We start from the raw sequence: 18,417 nt of genomic DNA on the forward strand, positions 1-18,417 counted from the left end.
AAATGAATCCATTTGCTGAGCAAACAGATATTTGTAGTATATGATTTCACAGTTGTGCATAGTGAGGACTATTTGTGAAGAACAGCAGAGCCGAGAAGTTTTGTTTGTTTGCTAGATTCATACATCGTGATCCCTTTGCATTCCTACACTGATCCTCCAAGTGATGGCTGGAGATCTCCTGGGATTATAACTGATCTCCAGGAGACAGAGATCAGTTCACCTTGGAGAAAATGTCCATGTTGGAAGGCAGGCTCTGTGGCCTGCTGTCCCTCCTCAAACCCCACCTTCCTCAAGCTCTATCCCCAAAATCCCCAGGTACTTCCCAGCCCAGAGCTGGCAAACCTACCCAGAAGTCCTCTGCAATGCACAGGGGTTCCTTAGCACTCAAATTATCAAAGCATTCATAACTTAGAAACTTGCTGGGACTTTAAAGACATTTTTACCAGCCAGTGGTTTAAAACCAGGGACAGTTCTGCTTAAACCTTTCTCCTCACATGCCAGGGCTTGTTTCGGCCTAGGCCAAAAATAAGAACGGCATTTTAAGACTGTGAGGATCATGTACAACATGCAAGCCTCAGGTTGCAAGGACATTACAGGCAGCTTGCAAATGCAGTCGGAACACGTGCAAAACAACAAGGAACACTTAATCTGTGGGTTCCCGACAGGACCTCTTCCAACAGCTCCATCTGAGGACTATTTGTGAAGAAGAGCAGAGCCGAGAAGTTTTGTTTGTTTGCTTGCTTGAAAAATGTAACATAACATACCGACCCAGTAATCTCAGGCCATCACGAAACTGGCCATTATTTCTGCAAGGACAGGCAGCGAAGTGTAATTCCCCGGCTGGGTTATGCTGGGTCAAGACTGAGGCACAGAGGCTTGAAAATGCTCGCTCTGCTTTCTTCTCTCCCTCCCAGCAGAGTCAAAGATTTTCAAACAGCATGCTGGAAAGCCTCAGAGACATGATCTGCCATGATGGACCAGCTTCCTTGCAAGACAGGTCTGATCCTGATCAAAGCTATCCACTACCAGCCTTTCCCTCTGCAAGTAACATAAGGGGAGTGTCCCCCAAACTGTGCCCAGAGTTTGTGCGAAGCCCTACATAGCGCACCAAACTAAGTGAGCTTTTTTCCCACGCCATATATTCAAGGACTGGTCAGCAGATGAGTCTAAGTGGAAAAGGCTCTTTCAAGGTAGGGAGCTGAAAGAAACACTTTTTTCGTTTTAAACCCAACCACATCCCACACAATCTATATTAAATGATGCCCCAGGAACTCCAGGCAAAGCAACCCAAGATGAGACAGTCACTTGAACATGATTTCAGCCTTCCAGGGGAAGTAGACAAAAAGTTTCTTTATAGGCTGTATATGGAGCAGAGGTCCATCAGTGGCTATTAGCCACAGTGTATTATTGGAACTGTCTGGGGCAGTGATGGTCTGTATTCTTGGTGCTTGGGGGGGGGGGGGCAAAGTGGAAGGGCTTCTAGCCCCACTTGTGAACCTCCCTTTTTTTGCCACTGTGTGACACAGAGTGTTGGACTGGATGGGCCATTGGCCTGATCCAACATGGCTTCTGTTATGTTCTTATCACTGGAGCATGTAAACAGGTACTCCCCCTCTCTACTTTTACTGGCATCAGCTTTCAGGCAGAGGCCATTTCCAGCCCCCACCCACTCAAGATCCTTTCACTGAAGACTAAACCTGGGATCTTGAACATGCAAAGCATGGGCTTTTGTTTCTTCGTTTTATAAAATGGTACACTCTACTACTGAGCTACATATGAATTGAATGAAGTTGCATTTACAATTAGTCAGACTGTTGTTCCATACAGCCCAGCACTGTCTACTCTGTCTGAAAGCAGGTCCTAGGTGAGAATTTTTCCCAGCTTTGCTGTCTAAGATCCTTCTCTCTGCGGAGGTCAACCTGTGACTTTCTGAATGCAAGGAACATTATCCCACCATTGAGTTATGGCCTCTTGCCATGGAGGACAACTCTACAGCAAAGACAGAGAACCAGACTAACAGAGATTAGGCCTGCAGACTGAAACCAGCTTGGACTCCTGATGCAGAGTCTTCCTGGATTAGTAAACTAAGTAGTGCAAATAAGCCAAACAGGCGGCAAAGCAATCAAGAAAGGATAAAGAGAGCTGAGATACTACAAGCTATCACAGTCAGGAAATGGCCAGCTAATAGACGCGACCAAATTGGCAGATTTGTAACAAATGAAGACTCATAGAGGCTACTTAGTCCCGGGAGGAAAGGCAGCATGTTATAGTCTCATCTTTTCACAGCTCAGAAGCTAAGCAGGGTCGGTACTTGGAAGCAAGTCCCCCAAGGAAGACTCTGTAGGGGAAGGCAATCGTCAACCACCTCTGCTTCTCTCTTGCCTCAAAAGCCCCTTGCTGGGGTTGCCATATGTTGGCTGTCACTTGATGGCACTTTACACAAACACACACACACACACACACACACCCCTAATCCAATGCACTGTTCAGTGCAGAAAATCCCAAACCAGATCATTCCAGATAGAGGGCTATCATTTTCTTTAAACTATTGCGTTCCCAGATCTTAATGCTATGAAAAAGCCTTGCAACCTCAGAAATTCTGCGTGGGCATCCTCAAAGTCAAAGGACAGTCTAAGCGGGAAGATCCTGCGCTTCCCCAGTGTGAAAAGAACAGCAGCGACGAGGACAAAGCAGGATTCATTAAAACTGCAGAAGTTAAGCTGCAGAATTCACATCCCCTTGACGCAGGATTTTTACTTCTTAAAAACACAGAATACATTCCCACCACCGGTGTTCCCTCTAAGTGGAGTTAATGCAAGCTAGCTCAGTTTTTTAGCCTCCGGCTCACAAATTTTTGCCTTAGCACAGGAAAAATGGCCCCAGAGCTCACAACTTAAATGGCAGTCGCTCAGAAAGTAGAATTTTTGCTCACGAGATTCCACAGCTTAGAGGGAGTATCGCCCACCACCTCCGTTCTTTACACCCTTGCCCTGCCAGCCAAATGCCCCACACTTCTCCTCCAACTACCACAAGAAAAAGTGGATGTGGGGATGCAAGCTAATGAGCAAAGCCTGACAGAGAACCACGAAGCAGCGTTTGCAGGCCAAAGTGTACGTGCAGCCCTGTGGACCAAAAAGGATGCTTGTGGGATTATAAACATCCTGACAAGCACAGAATCAACAATGTAAACAGCATTGTGAGCTGTAAACATATCTGAAAGGGTGACGTTTTAACACAAAGCATGTCAGACAGACTCTCCCCCTCTGCTTGCAATGTGACACACAGTAGGTGCAATCCACTAAGCAAGTTTTACGGGCAGGAACCATCAAAGTGGAACAACAGCGGCACAAAAAATTTGTTGCTCCCAAAACAATTAGAAAATGTAGAGAAAATGTAGAAAAGTGACACTAGGTGTGGAATTTAGTTTCCTGAGAATCTCCAGTTTTCATTCAATGGAACATACAGGTTTCTAGCTCCTGGAGGAAGGCTTGAAAGAATCTGAGCAACACCTGTTGAAATCTCAGAAGCTGGTGAGGTGTAGGGGTTAAAGGGTTGGACTAGGCTCTGGAAACCCAAGTGTAATCTCCACACTGCCCTAAAAGTGCAGTGGGTGACATCCTCTCAGCCTGACCTACCTCACAGGGCTGCTCTAAGGACAAAACAGAGGAGAGGAAAATGATGCAAGCAGCTTTGAGTCCCCACTGGGGAGAAAGATGGGACAGAAATAAAGAAGAAGAAAAGTTTCCAAAAGACAGTGCCCTGTCAATGCTCAGTAAAACTAAGATATGCCAATATGCTTACATAGATTAAATCTATGCAGATAGCACAATTCCCAAATTTTCATGGCATAGTATCTGGGTTAAACAATCTATTTAATAGTGACTGCTACATTTGCTCTGTGTAGTGGTAAAAACTGATTCAAAGCAACAACTTCTAATATTTTAGAAGAGCAGTGAAAATTATCCAAACGGCTTTATGTAGAGGAAGCGATCAACTAAACCAGGTTAAGCTAATTTGCTGTAGAAATACAGATGGAACTTCTTTATACAAAATTAGCCCACTGATTCATCGAGCTCAACATTTTCTCTGCCTATGACCTCCGTGAGCTCAATCAGGCAAGTCTTTCCCAGTACCTGCTACCTTGAAATGCCAAGGTCTGAGCCTGGAACCTTCTGTATGCAAAATAGATGCACTAGTACTGAACCATTCATCAGTCCTATATGGATGCCACCCTCCAGATGGGGCCTGAGAATTTCTTGGAATTACAGCTCATCTCCTGCCTACAGAGATCAGTTCCCCTGGAGAAAAGGGCTGCTTTTCTCCAGGGGAAGCAGAGTTTATGGCATTGTGCCTCACGGAGGTCTCTCCCCTCCCCAGGCTCCACCCCCCAAGTCTCCATGAATTTCCCAATTTGGATCTGGTAACCCTACACCCCCACCAGTAGTCGGGGGGGACCTAACAACCCTATCTGTCAGAATTTATCTATACCAGGAGTGGCCAACGGTAGCTCTCCAGATGTTTTTTTCCTACAACTCCCATCAGCCCCAGCCATTGGCCATGCTGGCTGGGGCTGATAGGAGTTGTAGGCAAAAAACATCTGGAGAGCTACCGTTGGCCACCCTTGAATACAATGCCTTCTTTTTTTACATCAAGGTGCGACCAACTTATGGCAACCCTGTATGGTTTTCAGGGCAAGAGACATTCAAAGACCGTTTGCTTTTGCCTGCCTCTGTGTAGCAACCCTGGACTTCCTGAGAAGTCCCCCATCCAAGTACTAACCACGGGCAACCCTGCTTAGCTTCTGAGATCTGATGAGACTGGGCTAGCCAGGTTGAGGAAAACACGTCCTGCAGTTGATTCAGTGGACTCCGGCCTATGAAAGCTTCTGCCACAATAAACAGGTAAGGTGCCGCAAGAGATGCTGTTAACTGTGTTGCAACAAGGCTAACATGGTGAATTTATCTAAAACTTCTCAGCTCACCCAGAAGATCCAATGCTTTTGCACATGGCAAGGAGAGGTCTCTTCTCAGCAAAGCTGTCACACTTCTGAGGACCTGATGAGAAAAGAACAAAAAAAAATGACTTCATTTTTATTTCACTGACCACTCTCCTTCCAGCTGCCGTCAGTCAGGCCAGAGGGAGAAGAAACAGTGGGCACCCTCCAGCACACCCCATTCCCAGACCCAGGTCTCTCTCAGACCTCACCAGGAAACCACTCCCTGGCAATTTTTAAAATTGCATTTAAACTGAAAATATGCTGCTTTTGAAAATGGATGTAAGCTGCTTCAGGAGTCTTTTCATTATTATTTATTTACTTTTAAAAGTGGGATAGAATGCAATTAATCCATAGGGTTGCCAACTCTAGATTCAGAAATTCCTGGAGATTTAGGGGTGTCATCTGGGAAGGATGGGATTTGGAGAGGGGAGGGGCCTTACTGGGATATAACACCAAGAGTCCACCCTCCAAAACTGCCATTTCCTCCAGAGAGATTGAGCTTTGCAGACTGGAGATCAATTGTAATTCTGGGAGATCTCCAGGCTTCACCTGGAGGCTGGCAACTCTATCCATTCATCAAGAAATGTGTCTGGCTGTTGGTTTTGTTCTCCATCAGAATCCCGGTCATCTGATCAACACAAAGTATCCCATCAAGGCTTCTAAACACATTAATCTGAAATAATCTAAACGGAAAACTATTATACACACACACACACTTTGACTCAACAAGCTCTCTAGAAGATTAAACAGAACGGGTACACTTTAAGCAAAGAAAAGGTTTTACAGTCATATGAATCTTCTCTTCCCAATTGTGGCTTGGCTTATTCAAGATTTAACGACTCACACAGATGATTTCAGCATTAACAATGCCTTCCACATTTTCATTCTGCAAACCGACACTGTTGATAAACATTTAAAAGCCTTTCAGAAACTTGGCGGCTAAGTATTTCTCCCTAGGAAGATCTAATGGACAGGTCTGTGTTTTAAATAAAAGTAGACATAACGGAAGATAGCAGCATCAAGTATTCTGTACGCCAGAAAGAGTCACGTTATATAATGTGGGTCTTGCTTAGAAAAAATGTTGGCTTCAATGCTGCAAGTCACCACAAGTCCCTTTGGGTGAGTGGTAACTAAAAGAGATAACAACACTCCTTGGCACAGAGGGGATGGTCTCTTTTTGCCTGAGGAGGAAGGAGGTCTTCTACCTGAGCTCCTGCTAGAGGCAGCTGCTGTCATGCAGTGGACTGCAGGCCTGAACAAAGACTCCAAGGTGATGGAAACCTCTTCGAACCACTGTAACTTTTAAGAAGAAGACTGCAGATTTATACCCTGCCCTTCTCTCTGAATCAAGACTCAGAGCAGCTTACAATCTCCAATATCTTCTCCCTCCACAACAGACACCCTGTGAGGCAGGTGGGGCTGAGAGGGCTCTCACAGCAGCTGCCCTTTCAAGGACAACTCCTGCAATAGCTATGTCTAACCCCAGGCCATTCCAGCAGATGCAAGTGGAGGAGTGGGGAATCAAACCCAGTTCTCCCAGATAAGAGTCCACACACTTAACCACTACACCAAACTGGCTCTCACCAAACTGGCTCTTAAGTTAAAGAGCCTGCCTTAGAATAACATCAGCTAGGACATGTTCAGAATGAGGGACAGAGGAACTACGTGCTTACACTTTTGTTTTGGAGCCTTTGATCAACCTGTAGCTTTACTGAGAGTATGCATGTGGGCGTTTTCTTTTTAATAAGTGTTTTATAACTTTCAGTGCTGGTAGCTGCTCTTTCTGTACCGCACAGACCTCCACCATTTGAACACACTCTTTTAAAAAGAGAGCCAGGAGAAGGGGAGGGACAGTCAATTGGCAAGTTGCTATTTCCCCAGTGTTGCACAAGAGCAGTAGGCTGTCTCTGTGGTAACCAGACACTGAGTAGTAGCAGACACAAGCATGGGCCTTAGAACAGCAATGCAGGGAAAAGAAGCATGTAGTTCTTACAAAGGCCAGGTGATGGCAGTGATTGCACTAAAGGAAAGAGAAAAACTCATCTGAGTCTTGGAACACCTGAGTGGGTGGCACATGCCAGGTGGAGACCTTGGGTGGCCGCAGGTACCCAAATACCTCAGAGGACTGTTCTGCCACAACAGCAAAAAACATACACAGTCTGATCCCATAGCAAACTCAGCTTCATGCATAGGTAGCATATGATAGGTTGTCAGTGAGCCACAAATTTAATATATTTCTACCACACCTTCTCTATGAAGCAGTTCGGGGAAGTTTACATTGTTCTGCCTTCCTGGGGCCAAACTGCCACCCCCACTCCAATACCAGAAGAAGAGGATATTGGATTTGTACCCTGCCCTTCACTCGGAGTCTCAAAGCAGCCTGCAATCTCCTTCCCCTTCCCCTTCCCACAAGAGACACCCTATGAGATAGATGGGGCTGAGAGAGTTCTGAGGGAACTTGTTATTGACTCAAGGTCATGCCAGCAGCTGCATATGGAGGAGTAGGGAATCAAACCCAGTTCTCTCAGATTAGAGTTCACACTCCCAGGGCCTTTTTTTTTTTTTGAGCAGGAACGCAGAGGACAGTTCCAGATGCCTTGGTAGCAGGGGATGTGGCCTAATATGCAAATGAGTTCCTGCTGGGCTTTTTCTACAAAAAAAGTCATGCACACTCCTAACCACTACACCAAACTGGCTCTCAGCAGCCAGTTAGCATACAGAGCAAGGGAAGACACAAACACACGCATACCAAGGCCTCTTTCACTGAGCAACAATGTTCAGAAAAACCTACGCTCGTTTCTAACCTTGTTGTGTGCACTGTAAGCCACCTTTAGGGCAAAACTGCTTAAGGGTGTTGTGCCTTACAGACTATTCCACTGAGAATAAAGCTAATGGAGAACTAGAACACAAGGAGAAAAACTAGATATTTTTAGGAATAAAAGCCAGCGGTAACCAAGCGAGAAACCAGTTTAAGACAGAAACTCAAGCACATGGGTTGACACTCAAGACTGGATACTCACATTTAAAAATTTTAAAAACATTATCAGCTTCAGAACAAACTTCAAGTCCAGTGGCACCTTGAAGACCAATTAAGTTTATACCTCGAATAAAACTTTGTTGGGTCTTCAAGGTGCCGCTGGATTGAAACTTTGTTCTGCTGCTTCAGTCCAACACTGCCACCCCACCTGGATCTGTTATCTGCTTCAGTAACAGATGTCAGGGAAAGAAAAGTGGCCACCGATTTATTGGAGCTCTCAAAGAATTGATTAGAACAAGGGACTCTGCAGCATGTTCATGCAAGTTAACAGAAATCCCGTTCATGAACAAGCGGCATGCGTTGGTCGCTACGACACTTAACGCAGCCAGAGAGGTTTGCCTACCCCACGGAGAGAGCAGTGAGAGCAGAGGATAGGAAGGGATTTAATCCTTTCAAAGTTATGGTGGATTAGAGGGTTTTTATATAGATAAAAATCATGTTCATTTCCCATGTGTGACACGACCATGCCACACACCTGCTCTGTAAAGAGTGTTTAACAGAATGCCAAATGGCAATTCAATGAATTCAAAAAACATTTAAAAAGCACCCCCAACAGCTCTCTAAATCCATCAAATCCAAAAGTATGGAAAGCCTGTTGCAAAGGCCTTTTTCTTAAACTCTTTTCATTCTAAATCCTTTTAATTCTGTTATAACACTACAGCATTTAACCCCCACCAAAAGGGGGGAAAAGCTGAAAATCCTGATAAAACGTACAATTAAAGTAATGAAAAACATCTCCCCTGCCAATGAGGTGCCACCTCCTCCGCAATTCCGTTCGGGGGAGAATAATTTGTTTTAAAGGTTTGCCTGAAATAAAAACACAAACGAAATGGAAGTGTCCATTAAGCGGGAGCTCTGTAAGCTTTTGTCAGGATGAGCCAGTTGCAATTAAAGTGAGAGCGAGAGAGAGAAAGCAAGCTCGCACATAGCACCACAGCCTCACCAAGAGGAGTTCAGGTGAACCTGGGAGGCATTTGATGTCTCACACACACCTTGGTTGTCTGTCTCTCTCACACACAGTCACACACAACCCCTGAGCTACAAACCATGCAGTAAAAAAAATGAATCATATGTCGTATTAGCAAAATTAATGTCCATGGCTGATCTTGAAAGTAGGTAAAGCCAAAAGTACAAGTTCTAATATGGTCGCTGTTGGACAACCAAGATTACATATTTTAGAAAAGAAAGAAGTTTTGACTAAGGAGAGGGCCAAACCCAGTCAAGAAAGGGTATTAAAATGGATTTTGCTACAGCTTTTATCTCTGTTGATATGCAGACCTCAAAAGGTTTCAGCACTGTGTTCTATAACTGTTCTGCATGCCCAAGCTTTCATTGCACCACCATCAAACCAGCAATGGGCAAATTAAACACCGGCATTTAATAAACCAGAGACCGCTTCGCTCCACCTTAGAATGCCTGAAAAAACTGAAACCACCAGGTGACCTGCTAAATTAAGTTTGCAAATTATGTATGCCAAGGAGTTACCTTTGTATTAAGACACAAGAAACCATAAAGCCACCCAAGATGCTTGACCACATGCAAGCACTGAAACATCTGCCTTCCTTTATAGAGCAACCAGAATAATTATTACTTTATTTAACACAGAGAAACGTGCTAAGTCAGCCCTTGAGGCTGCCTTTTAATTTATTTATTTTTTTAAAGCCAGTCACAGATGTGGGCAACACAAAATTCTGTGAGTGACAGAAAATTCTGAATCACTGGGAATGAAACCCAAGGACCCTGCAAGATGTTTCGATCCACGCCATAACTGGGAGTTGTGCTGGAAAATATTTTTCACCTCTGGTGCTTTCACACTCTTTTTCCAAAAGGAATTATTTTCACAACAGACTAACTTCCATCCAAGGTATCCTGTGCTTTCACAGCACATGAGCTGTGTTGAGCAGATTTATACGTCTGTAAATGGGTGTGTGTGTGTGGAAATCCCAACAACCACTAACTAGATTTCTGTCTAGTTTGGAACATGGAGGTTGATATTCTCCTGGTCTCCTAGAGAACTTCCTCTACTGAAGCTGGATACCATCTATCCATCTATGTCTGTGTTATTTAATTTAGAGCATTTCTACCCCATCTTTCCACCATTCCAAGTCACCAAAGCAGCCTACAGTAGAATTCAAAACCGTAATAAAAATATTACAACATTCTGAGCAATGGAACTACAAATAATCCTAGATATATCCTAGCAAAGATCCCAAACTGCAGAGCTGCAAACCTCCGAAGACTTCCGTAGGAGGCCTTAACAGATGATGGAAGATTTTAACAGAGCAGACATTGGACAGAGGGTATGCCATTATCTGGGTGCCATGCTGGATAAGGCCCTGCCCCTCACCTCAGGTGCTCAGAAGAAGCCAACTCTGTCCTACTCAAAATACTTCCACACTCTGGCACTGCCGAGAAAGGAAATGAAGACCGGAACTGTAACAAAACACACACATGTAGTCACAGTTTGTATCTGTGACCAGGTGGACTGGAATTACTCCAGTGGGGTACCCTGGGATTTGCCCAATCTGCTTCGGATTGGGTGCTGGCCAACAGGGACTTTCCACCTCAGTGCCTCTTACTTGGATGGCCCTGATTGCTGTGGCTGAGTAAGAGCAACGGCAACAGACCCCACATGAACCATAAGAAGCTTAAGCTGTCAAAAACATGTCTTTAAATTGAGTTGCACACATACAGTGCAATTAAAAATCTAAATGCAATGCCAACCCAAACCACAAGTGCATTATAAAACTCTAAATGCAATGCAAACCAAATTGCAACTGCATTGCGTTGTCTGAGCCAGCGACCGCAAATCTTTCTGAAGGAAGGAAAATGTTGACTTCTCCTCAGCATGTCCTCTTCATGCCAGTCACCTTCAAGTGCCCAAGCCCAACCGCCACAGCACATCCAGAGGTTCTAATGTAATATGGCCACCCGGTTCCTTCATCAGCAATGAAGCCATAGCCAGTTGGGTGTGCGAGCCAGTCAGTTTGGTGTAGTGGTTAAGTATGTGGACTCTTATCTGGGAGAACCAGGTTTGATTCCCCACTCCTTCACTTGCACCTGCTGGAATGGCCTTGGGTCGGCCATAGCTATCGCAGGAGTTGTTCTTGAAAGGGCAGCTGCTGTGAGAGCCCTTTCAGCCCCACCCACCTCACAGGGTGTCTGTTGTAGGAGAAGAAGATATAGGAGATTGTGACCCACTGAGATTCAGAGTGGAGGGCTGGATATAAATCCAATATAATCATCTTCTTTTGATGCTCACCCAGACGGGCTTCTGGATAAAGGGGAACATTTCATTACAAGGGTCTTCCCTGACCCTGAGTGGCTCTCATTCAGTTCAGGACAAAAGTCTGGGCTGCAATGTGGGACAAAGCTGAGAAGGGACTGCCATTCAACAGCATCCCCAAGCACGCACCTTTCCTTTTGTCTACATAACACTAAAAAGCCAACGTGACGTTGTGATTAGAGAGGTCCACTTGGACGGGGGAGACCCAATTTCCTACTCTGCCATGTACCTCATATCCTGGACTGGTCATCCTGTCTTAGCCCTATGCTACCCAATGCCATAGCATTGGTTTGAAGGGAGAAAATTGTATGTATAGATACACCATACCATGGATATAACCTTGGCGGGCTCCTTGGGGGAAGAGTGCAATATAAATGTGAGACGTGAATGAGCAGCTGCTATCTGGCATTAAAGTTGTGAGCAACTGCATAAATTAGTTGGGGCCATTTTCTGAGCTAAGATAAAAATGTGTGAGCTGCAGGCCAAATTCTGTGGGGAAAGCATAAAAGTATCCCTGCACCCAGGGCCAATATTGCTGGTGGGCCCAAAATACTGGGAGGGACAGCACTGCCCCTCCATTCACTTCTGAAGAGTCGGAATGTGTGTGAGAAACTATTTTTTTAATATTCTGTCTTCCCCAAACTTCACCCCTCCCCAAAAAAAGAACCCCAGGAAGGACTGCAACATCAGGGTTGGAGCGCTGGAAGAAAGCATCTTTTCTCTTTTGTTGTTATCTTCCTTCCTCCGCAGGACGTAGGGCAGCGGTACGTCTTTACCCGCACTACAACCCTGTGAGCGGTGTCCCCTCAAAGCTGAGCTAGCGTGAGCCAGCTCACAGTTTTTTAGCCTCCAACTCACACAGTTTTTTCCGTAGCTCAGGAAAAATGGCCCCAACTAATCTATGCAGTTGCTCAGAACTTTAATGCCAGTAGCTCATGAAATAGAATTTTTGCTCACAAGACTCATATGAACATATATATGAACATATGAACATGAATATATGAAGCTGCCTTCTACTGAATCAGACCCTGGGTCCATCAAAGTCAGTATTGTCTACTCAGACTGGCAGCAGCTCTCCAGGGTCTCAAGCTGAGGTTTTTCATGCCTACTTGTTTGGACCCTTTTTCGTTGGAGATGCCAGGGATTGAACCTGGGACCTTCTGCTTACCAAGCAGATGCTCTACCACTGATGCCAGGGATTGAACCTGGGACCTTCTGCTTACCAAGCAGATGCTCTACCACTGATCCACCGTCCCTCCCCTCCACAACTTAGAGGGAGCATTGCCTGTGAGGCAAGTTCAGACTTTGGTCTTACTTTGGTTAATCGTACATCACTTCCCCTAATTCACCCAATCAGAAACCATGCCCGCTGACCATGGTGCAACATCGTATTTGTGTTTGGTGACAAACTAAGAAAAGTGCCAAAATAGCCCGGAAACTACAGCTTTACTTTTGCAACTTTGGTTCTGGCTCAGAGGCACATATTTGCCATGCATTGGCCATGACACTATGGGAAGACCATCATGTAAGAATGCGCCATCTAAACCAACCACCGTATATAAAGGTTTTGAATCAGGTCAGACAAAATACTTTTTAACAGGGATGGTTCATATATGGGCACTTCGGGTTTTTTTACAGAAACACCAAAACGGTTGCAAGCAGAAGGGAGGGAGGTGCGAAGACCCTCAAATAACTGAATAATTTCAGATACAGGAAAGAAGGCATAAGAGGGCATATGTATGTATGTGCCATCAAGTTCTAACCAACTTACCATGACCCCAACAAGGGCTTTCAAGGTAGGCAAGAAGCTGAAGAGGTTTGCTGTCACCCTCCTCTGAAGAATCTTCCTTGGTGGTCCCTTATCTAAGTACCTTAGCTTCCAAGATTTGATTATATCATTGCACATCCTGTAAGAGGACATATCTGGGGCAATTTTCTTCCATTTAAAACACTGAAACATTTGACCTGAATGGCCCGGGTTAGCCCAATCTTGGAAGCTAAGCAGGGTCCGTCCTGGTTAGTATTTGGATAGGAAACTACCAGGGCCGCTAGGTAGAGGAAGGCAACGGCGAACCACCTTGGTTACCCTACGAGACTGCCATAAGTTGGCTGAGACTCAATGGCGCTGAAACACACAAGCTTTTAAATTCACAGAACCACCAAATTTAAAAAAAAACACGGACAAACTTAAAAAAACAAACGAAAACAAACAAACATGCTTCCTCCTGCTCTAAGGAGACTGCCCTGCAAATGCCTACCCACCTACAATTTCAGATGGTAGCCATCTTGGTCTGCAAGCAGGAAAGATAGATTCGAGTCTGGTAATATCTTTAGCGTCCAACAAGATTTATATCCCGCCCTATCCCACAACTGGGATGCTACTGGGCTCAAAGTCAGCTGTCCTACTCACTTATGTAACCCTCTGTGTGCCATTTTCCCCTCAAAAATAAATAAAAACAACAAAAAGCTACCGTCTAACACTAACCTAACTTCTTCCCAATTTCCATCATTCCATTCAATTGAATCCTGAAGCAAAAATAGAAAGTAGCTATTTAAGAAATGGATTCGTCTATCACCACTGAATAGTGCAAAGTTAACTTAAATAAGCAATGACAAGGACTTAATTTACATGGATTTTTATGTCATAAAACAAAATACAGTCTTGTGTGAAATGACAAATAAGCTTTGTACTTCTACTGTGGATTGCTGAGAGGCACTACAATAAAAGAATTTCTGAAAATACCCGTGGCCTAAACAAAATTTTTAGGCACCACAGAACCCAGGATTTGTTGAGCGCTGTTTCTGAGTTTCTTCAAAAGCATCCCAATGGTTCTTCACTGAAAAGACTCACAAAGATGGACTAACTTTCCTAAAAAATAAATTGCCCAGCAATCATTTTCTGCAGTGCATCAGCTGTAGGGTAATGGTTGGACATATATTAACACACATTCTTGGTTCACACACATCAACAGCATGCTCTAAGGGCACAGATCCCACAGTCCACTGCAACATACAGTTCCATGGCAGTCAACGCTAGGGTTCCTCAGTAGATGAGACACTGAGGAAGGGGTTCCCTGAAGCTAGGAAAGTCTCAAAGCCACAGGACTGCAAGACCTCCAGAGGTCCGATCCTGCCTTCAGATCGAGAGAAACACAAGTGTGCCTGCACATGAACAGACCTCGCCGTAGAGGCCTGCTAAATCAGATAACTGCAAAGCATCTCCCAAAGCCAAGGCACGAAATAACTCTTCCAAACAGAGCTGCTTTATGCTTCTGAGAGCACAACACAGCTAAGGACCCAACATCAAAGGATTATGATGCTTTAGCAACATAGCTGACAAACTATTAAGCTGTGATGTTGAAATAGTCACCGAGTTAAAAGCATGAGTTTTCCCTTTCACACCTGGGAGCGAGTTGCTTATCTCAGGCTATGATCTCTTTCAAGGAACACGCCAAGTTCCTCCACAAGCAACCCCCACATCCAACCATTCCCCCCTCTTTTTTATAGTTTCCCAGTAAAGAGGCTGCTTCAGTGCTGCTGATGGCTATCAGCTTCTTCTTTACAAAATTCCCTTTTATTCCTCTCCCAATCCTGTTTCATGTGCTGGCTATCTGAGGCCTCCGATTACAGAGTTTACTTTCATCCGATTCCAAAGACTGGTCAATAATGCACACTGTTGCTTTTAAGCAAAGATTTACTTTCTAGCAAACTATGTAAAGAAAAACCAAAACATTTTACGGGGGGGGGGGGGGAAACATGGATTTGATTCAATTTAATATGAACTAATTTGAATTGTTCTTTCATACAGTAAGCGAGATGACTGAATATAAATCCACCCAAACAAAAGGAGACAATCGCACAGTAGAATCTATATTCTGCTAAACAAATCCACTAGTTTTTCCATTGTAGTTATGGGGGCTAGAAACTTACTTTTGAATGATTCCCAGGATGATGAACTCTGTACCCAGTGGCAAATTCCACACTTTTAGAGCACAGCTGAGCAACAACTGTACCCTGTTGACTACAAAACCATCCTCACTTATATGACTACATATATGAACACATGAAACAGTCTTATACTGAAAAGAACCAGCAGTCCATCGAAGGCAGTGTTGTCTACTCAGACCGGCACTAACTTTTCAGGATCACAGGCTGACGTCTTCTACACCAGCGAACCCCAACCTTTTTGGCACCAGGGACCGGTTTTATGGAAGACAACTTTTCCACAAACCGGGGGGGAATGGTTTTGAGATGATACAATTGTGCACTTTAGTTCTATTAGTGTGATGTTGTGGTTAAGCGTGCGGACTCTTATCTGGGAGAACCGGGTTTGATTCCCCACTCCTCCACTTGCAGCTGCTGGAATGGCCTTGGGTCAGCCATAGTTCTCACAGGGCTGTCCTTGAAAGGGCAGCTTCTGGGGAGAGCTCTCTCAGTCCCACCCACCTCACAGGGTGTCTGTTGTGTGGGGAGAGGGGGAAGGTAAAGGAGAATGTGAGCTGCTCTGAGACTCTGAAATTCAGAGTGGAGGGCAGGATATAAATCCAGTGTTGTCGCCGTCTTCGTCTTACTACTACTACTACATTGTAATATATAATGAAAAAATTATACAACTCATGCCCTGGTTGCTAACAGGCTACAGGACCAGGACCGGTCCACGGCCTAGGGGTTGGGGGCCCCTGTTCCACACCACCTACAACCTGATCCTTTCTGAAGATGATGGGAATTGAACCTTGGACCTCCTGCATGCCAAGCAGATGCTTTACCACTGAGTCACAGCCTCTCCTAAAGGGGATTCAATTACCAGATCCTAAGGGCTGGCAGGACTCAGCAGGGTCTGACAGTTGTTGTACTAGAACCACAACCTGGAAAGAGTGAAGGACCTGCTCAGCTGACCAGACTCTCAGTATTTGAACCAATCCATAGGCTTCATACTGCCAAACGATTGCAAAGGCTCATGTTGCACATCCCTCCTTTCTTCTGTGACTTAAATAGGAGTCTGAATACACAGCCTTAGTAAGTCAATAGATCAAGCCCAAGCCTCCAGTGAGGTTCCCAGAACCCCCAAGAGCAGCAAGCAACAAAAAATGGAAGTAAATTAAACACCACTGAAGTGGTGAAACAGTCTATACTTCTTCAAACTGCAAATGGAAGACACCGTTTTAGAAAGCTTCCCTATATCAAAAGTCCCTGGGAAACAGAAAAGCGGCATAGCAACCCAAGATGCTGGGCAGAATTGTTCATCTTTGATGTTCTAGTTTTCTATTTTGCAGGCTGTTTTTCTACAAAGCTGGAATCCATTACCTGTGGCCTGAAGTGGCAGTCCATTCTGCCAGCTCATAACCCCACATGTATGAACCAGGCCAAACGGAAGCAAGCTTTTGTAGCTAACAAGTTGCTTTATCCCACATGCCAACCTCTCAAGCACTGTGATTCCTCATACCTTGCCAGGGACTCCAGGGCTTCAGTTAAAAAGCTAATGTTAGAGACCAGGACCCAGTCTAGTGAGAAGGGTTACAAACTCAGGGTTGGGAAATTCCTGGAGATCTGAGGGTGGAGCCTGGGGAGGGAAAGGAGCTCAGTGGGGTATATTGCTTTGGAGTCCATCCTCCAAAGCAGCCATTTTCACCATGGGAACTGATCTCTGGAGAATAGCTGTAATTCCAGGATATCTCCAGGCACCCCCTGAAGGCTGGCAACCCTATCAGAGAGCCACCTGGGACTGCACATGCCGATGAAAAGTGCTAGGAAGCCTCAGGGATGACCAATGTCCAGGATGAGAACCAGTTGCCTGGCCTTCTGCCCTTGTCTAGCCAACACAGCAGGAGCTGCTGCAATTTCAGGCCTTCCTCACAGCTACGGGCCTTAAGGATTCCCAGGTGGGCCATGTGCACACTAAGGCCAAAACCCAAAGAAAAGACTTGCACAGGCTCAGGGAAGAAGAAGAAAGAAAACGACTGTAAATTTATACCCCGCCCTTCTCTCTGAATCAGAGACTCAGAGCAGCTTACAATCTCCTATATCTTCTCCCCCTACAACAGACAGCCTGTGAGGTGGGTGGGGCTGAAAGAGCTCTCCCAGCAGCTGCCCTTTCAAGGACAACTCCTGCAAAAGCTATGGCTAACCCAAGGCCATTCCAGCAGCTGCAAGTGGAGGAGTGGGGAATCAAACCCGGTTCTCCCAGATAAGAGTCCGGACACTTAACCACTACACCAAAATTCTAATGTTTATCATTGGACAGCTGGCCACAACAGCACCGTGCATCAGAGATCAAGGCCCCACTTCCTGTGCCTCTCCTCAGCCTTCTGAAGAGCAAGTGGCCATCGGAAGTACAGCCTGCCCAACTTCCCTGTACCCAATCTTCTCTCTCCTTCCTGCTCAAATCTTACCCTGTAAGTAACGGAATTAGGAAAAAAAAGTTTGTGAGGGTTCTGGAAGAGGGGGAGGGGCATTCACTTGGAATGCAGGAGGTCCCAGGTTCAATTCCCAGCATCTCCAACTGAAAGGATCAAATAGTGTATAGCATGAAAAACCTATGCCCTGGAAAGACTGCCCTGCCAGTTTGAGTAGACAACACTGACCTTGATGGATCAAGTCTGAGTCAGTATAAGGCAACTTCATGCGTTTGTTAGGAGGAGGCTGGTTCTGCTCCCTACACATTAATCTAAAAAACCTCCAATCTTTGCCTTGCACGACAACACAAGAGACATCACTGAGCAAATGGAGCTGCCACAGTCACATCCTTAGGAAGAATGAACTCTGGCAGGCAGGCACTGTCACTCCCTCTTTGAACCATAGAGAATCATAAAATCACAGAGTTGAAAGGGACCTCCAGGGTCATCTAGGCCAACTCCCTGCACAATGCAGGAAACTCACAAACACTTCCCCTAAATTCACAGGATCTTCAACGCTGTCAGATGGCCATCTAGCCTCTGTTTAAAAACCTCCACGGAAGGAGAGCCCACCACCTCCCTGTTCTACTGAGGAACCGCTTTTAAAGGTCAGGAAGTTCTTCCTAATGTTGAGCCAGAAACTCTTTTGATTTAATTTCAACCCATTAGTTCTGGTCCTACCTTCTGGGGCCATAGAAAACAATTC

The 18,417-nt window shown here is 45.2% G+C and overlaps 1 protein-coding gene across 5 annotated transcripts in view; it reads right to left on the reverse strand.

The window, feature by feature from the left end:
* BCAS3 (BCAS3 microtubule associated cell migration factor) overlaps positions 1 to 18,417 on the reverse strand; it is an 831,824-nt gene that overhangs the window by 780,791 nt on the left and 32,616 nt on the right. For all 5 annotated transcript variants that reach the window (XM_060259085.1, XM_060259086.1, XM_060259088.1 and 2 more), the window contains exon 6: positions 4,982 to 5,054. In XM_060259085.1, coding sequence (XP_060115068.1) covers positions 4,982 to 5,054 — 73 coding nt within the window. The remainder of the gene's footprint in view (positions 1 to 4,981; positions 5,055 to 18,417) is intronic.

The sequence above is a fragment of the Heteronotia binoei genome, chromosome 18, assembly GCF_032191835.1.
Source record: "Heteronotia binoei isolate CCM8104 ecotype False Entrance Well chromosome 18, APGP_CSIRO_Hbin_v1, whole genome shotgun sequence".
Taxonomy (NCBI): Eukaryota; Metazoa; Chordata; class Lepidosauria; order Squamata; family Gekkonidae; genus Heteronotia; species Heteronotia binoei.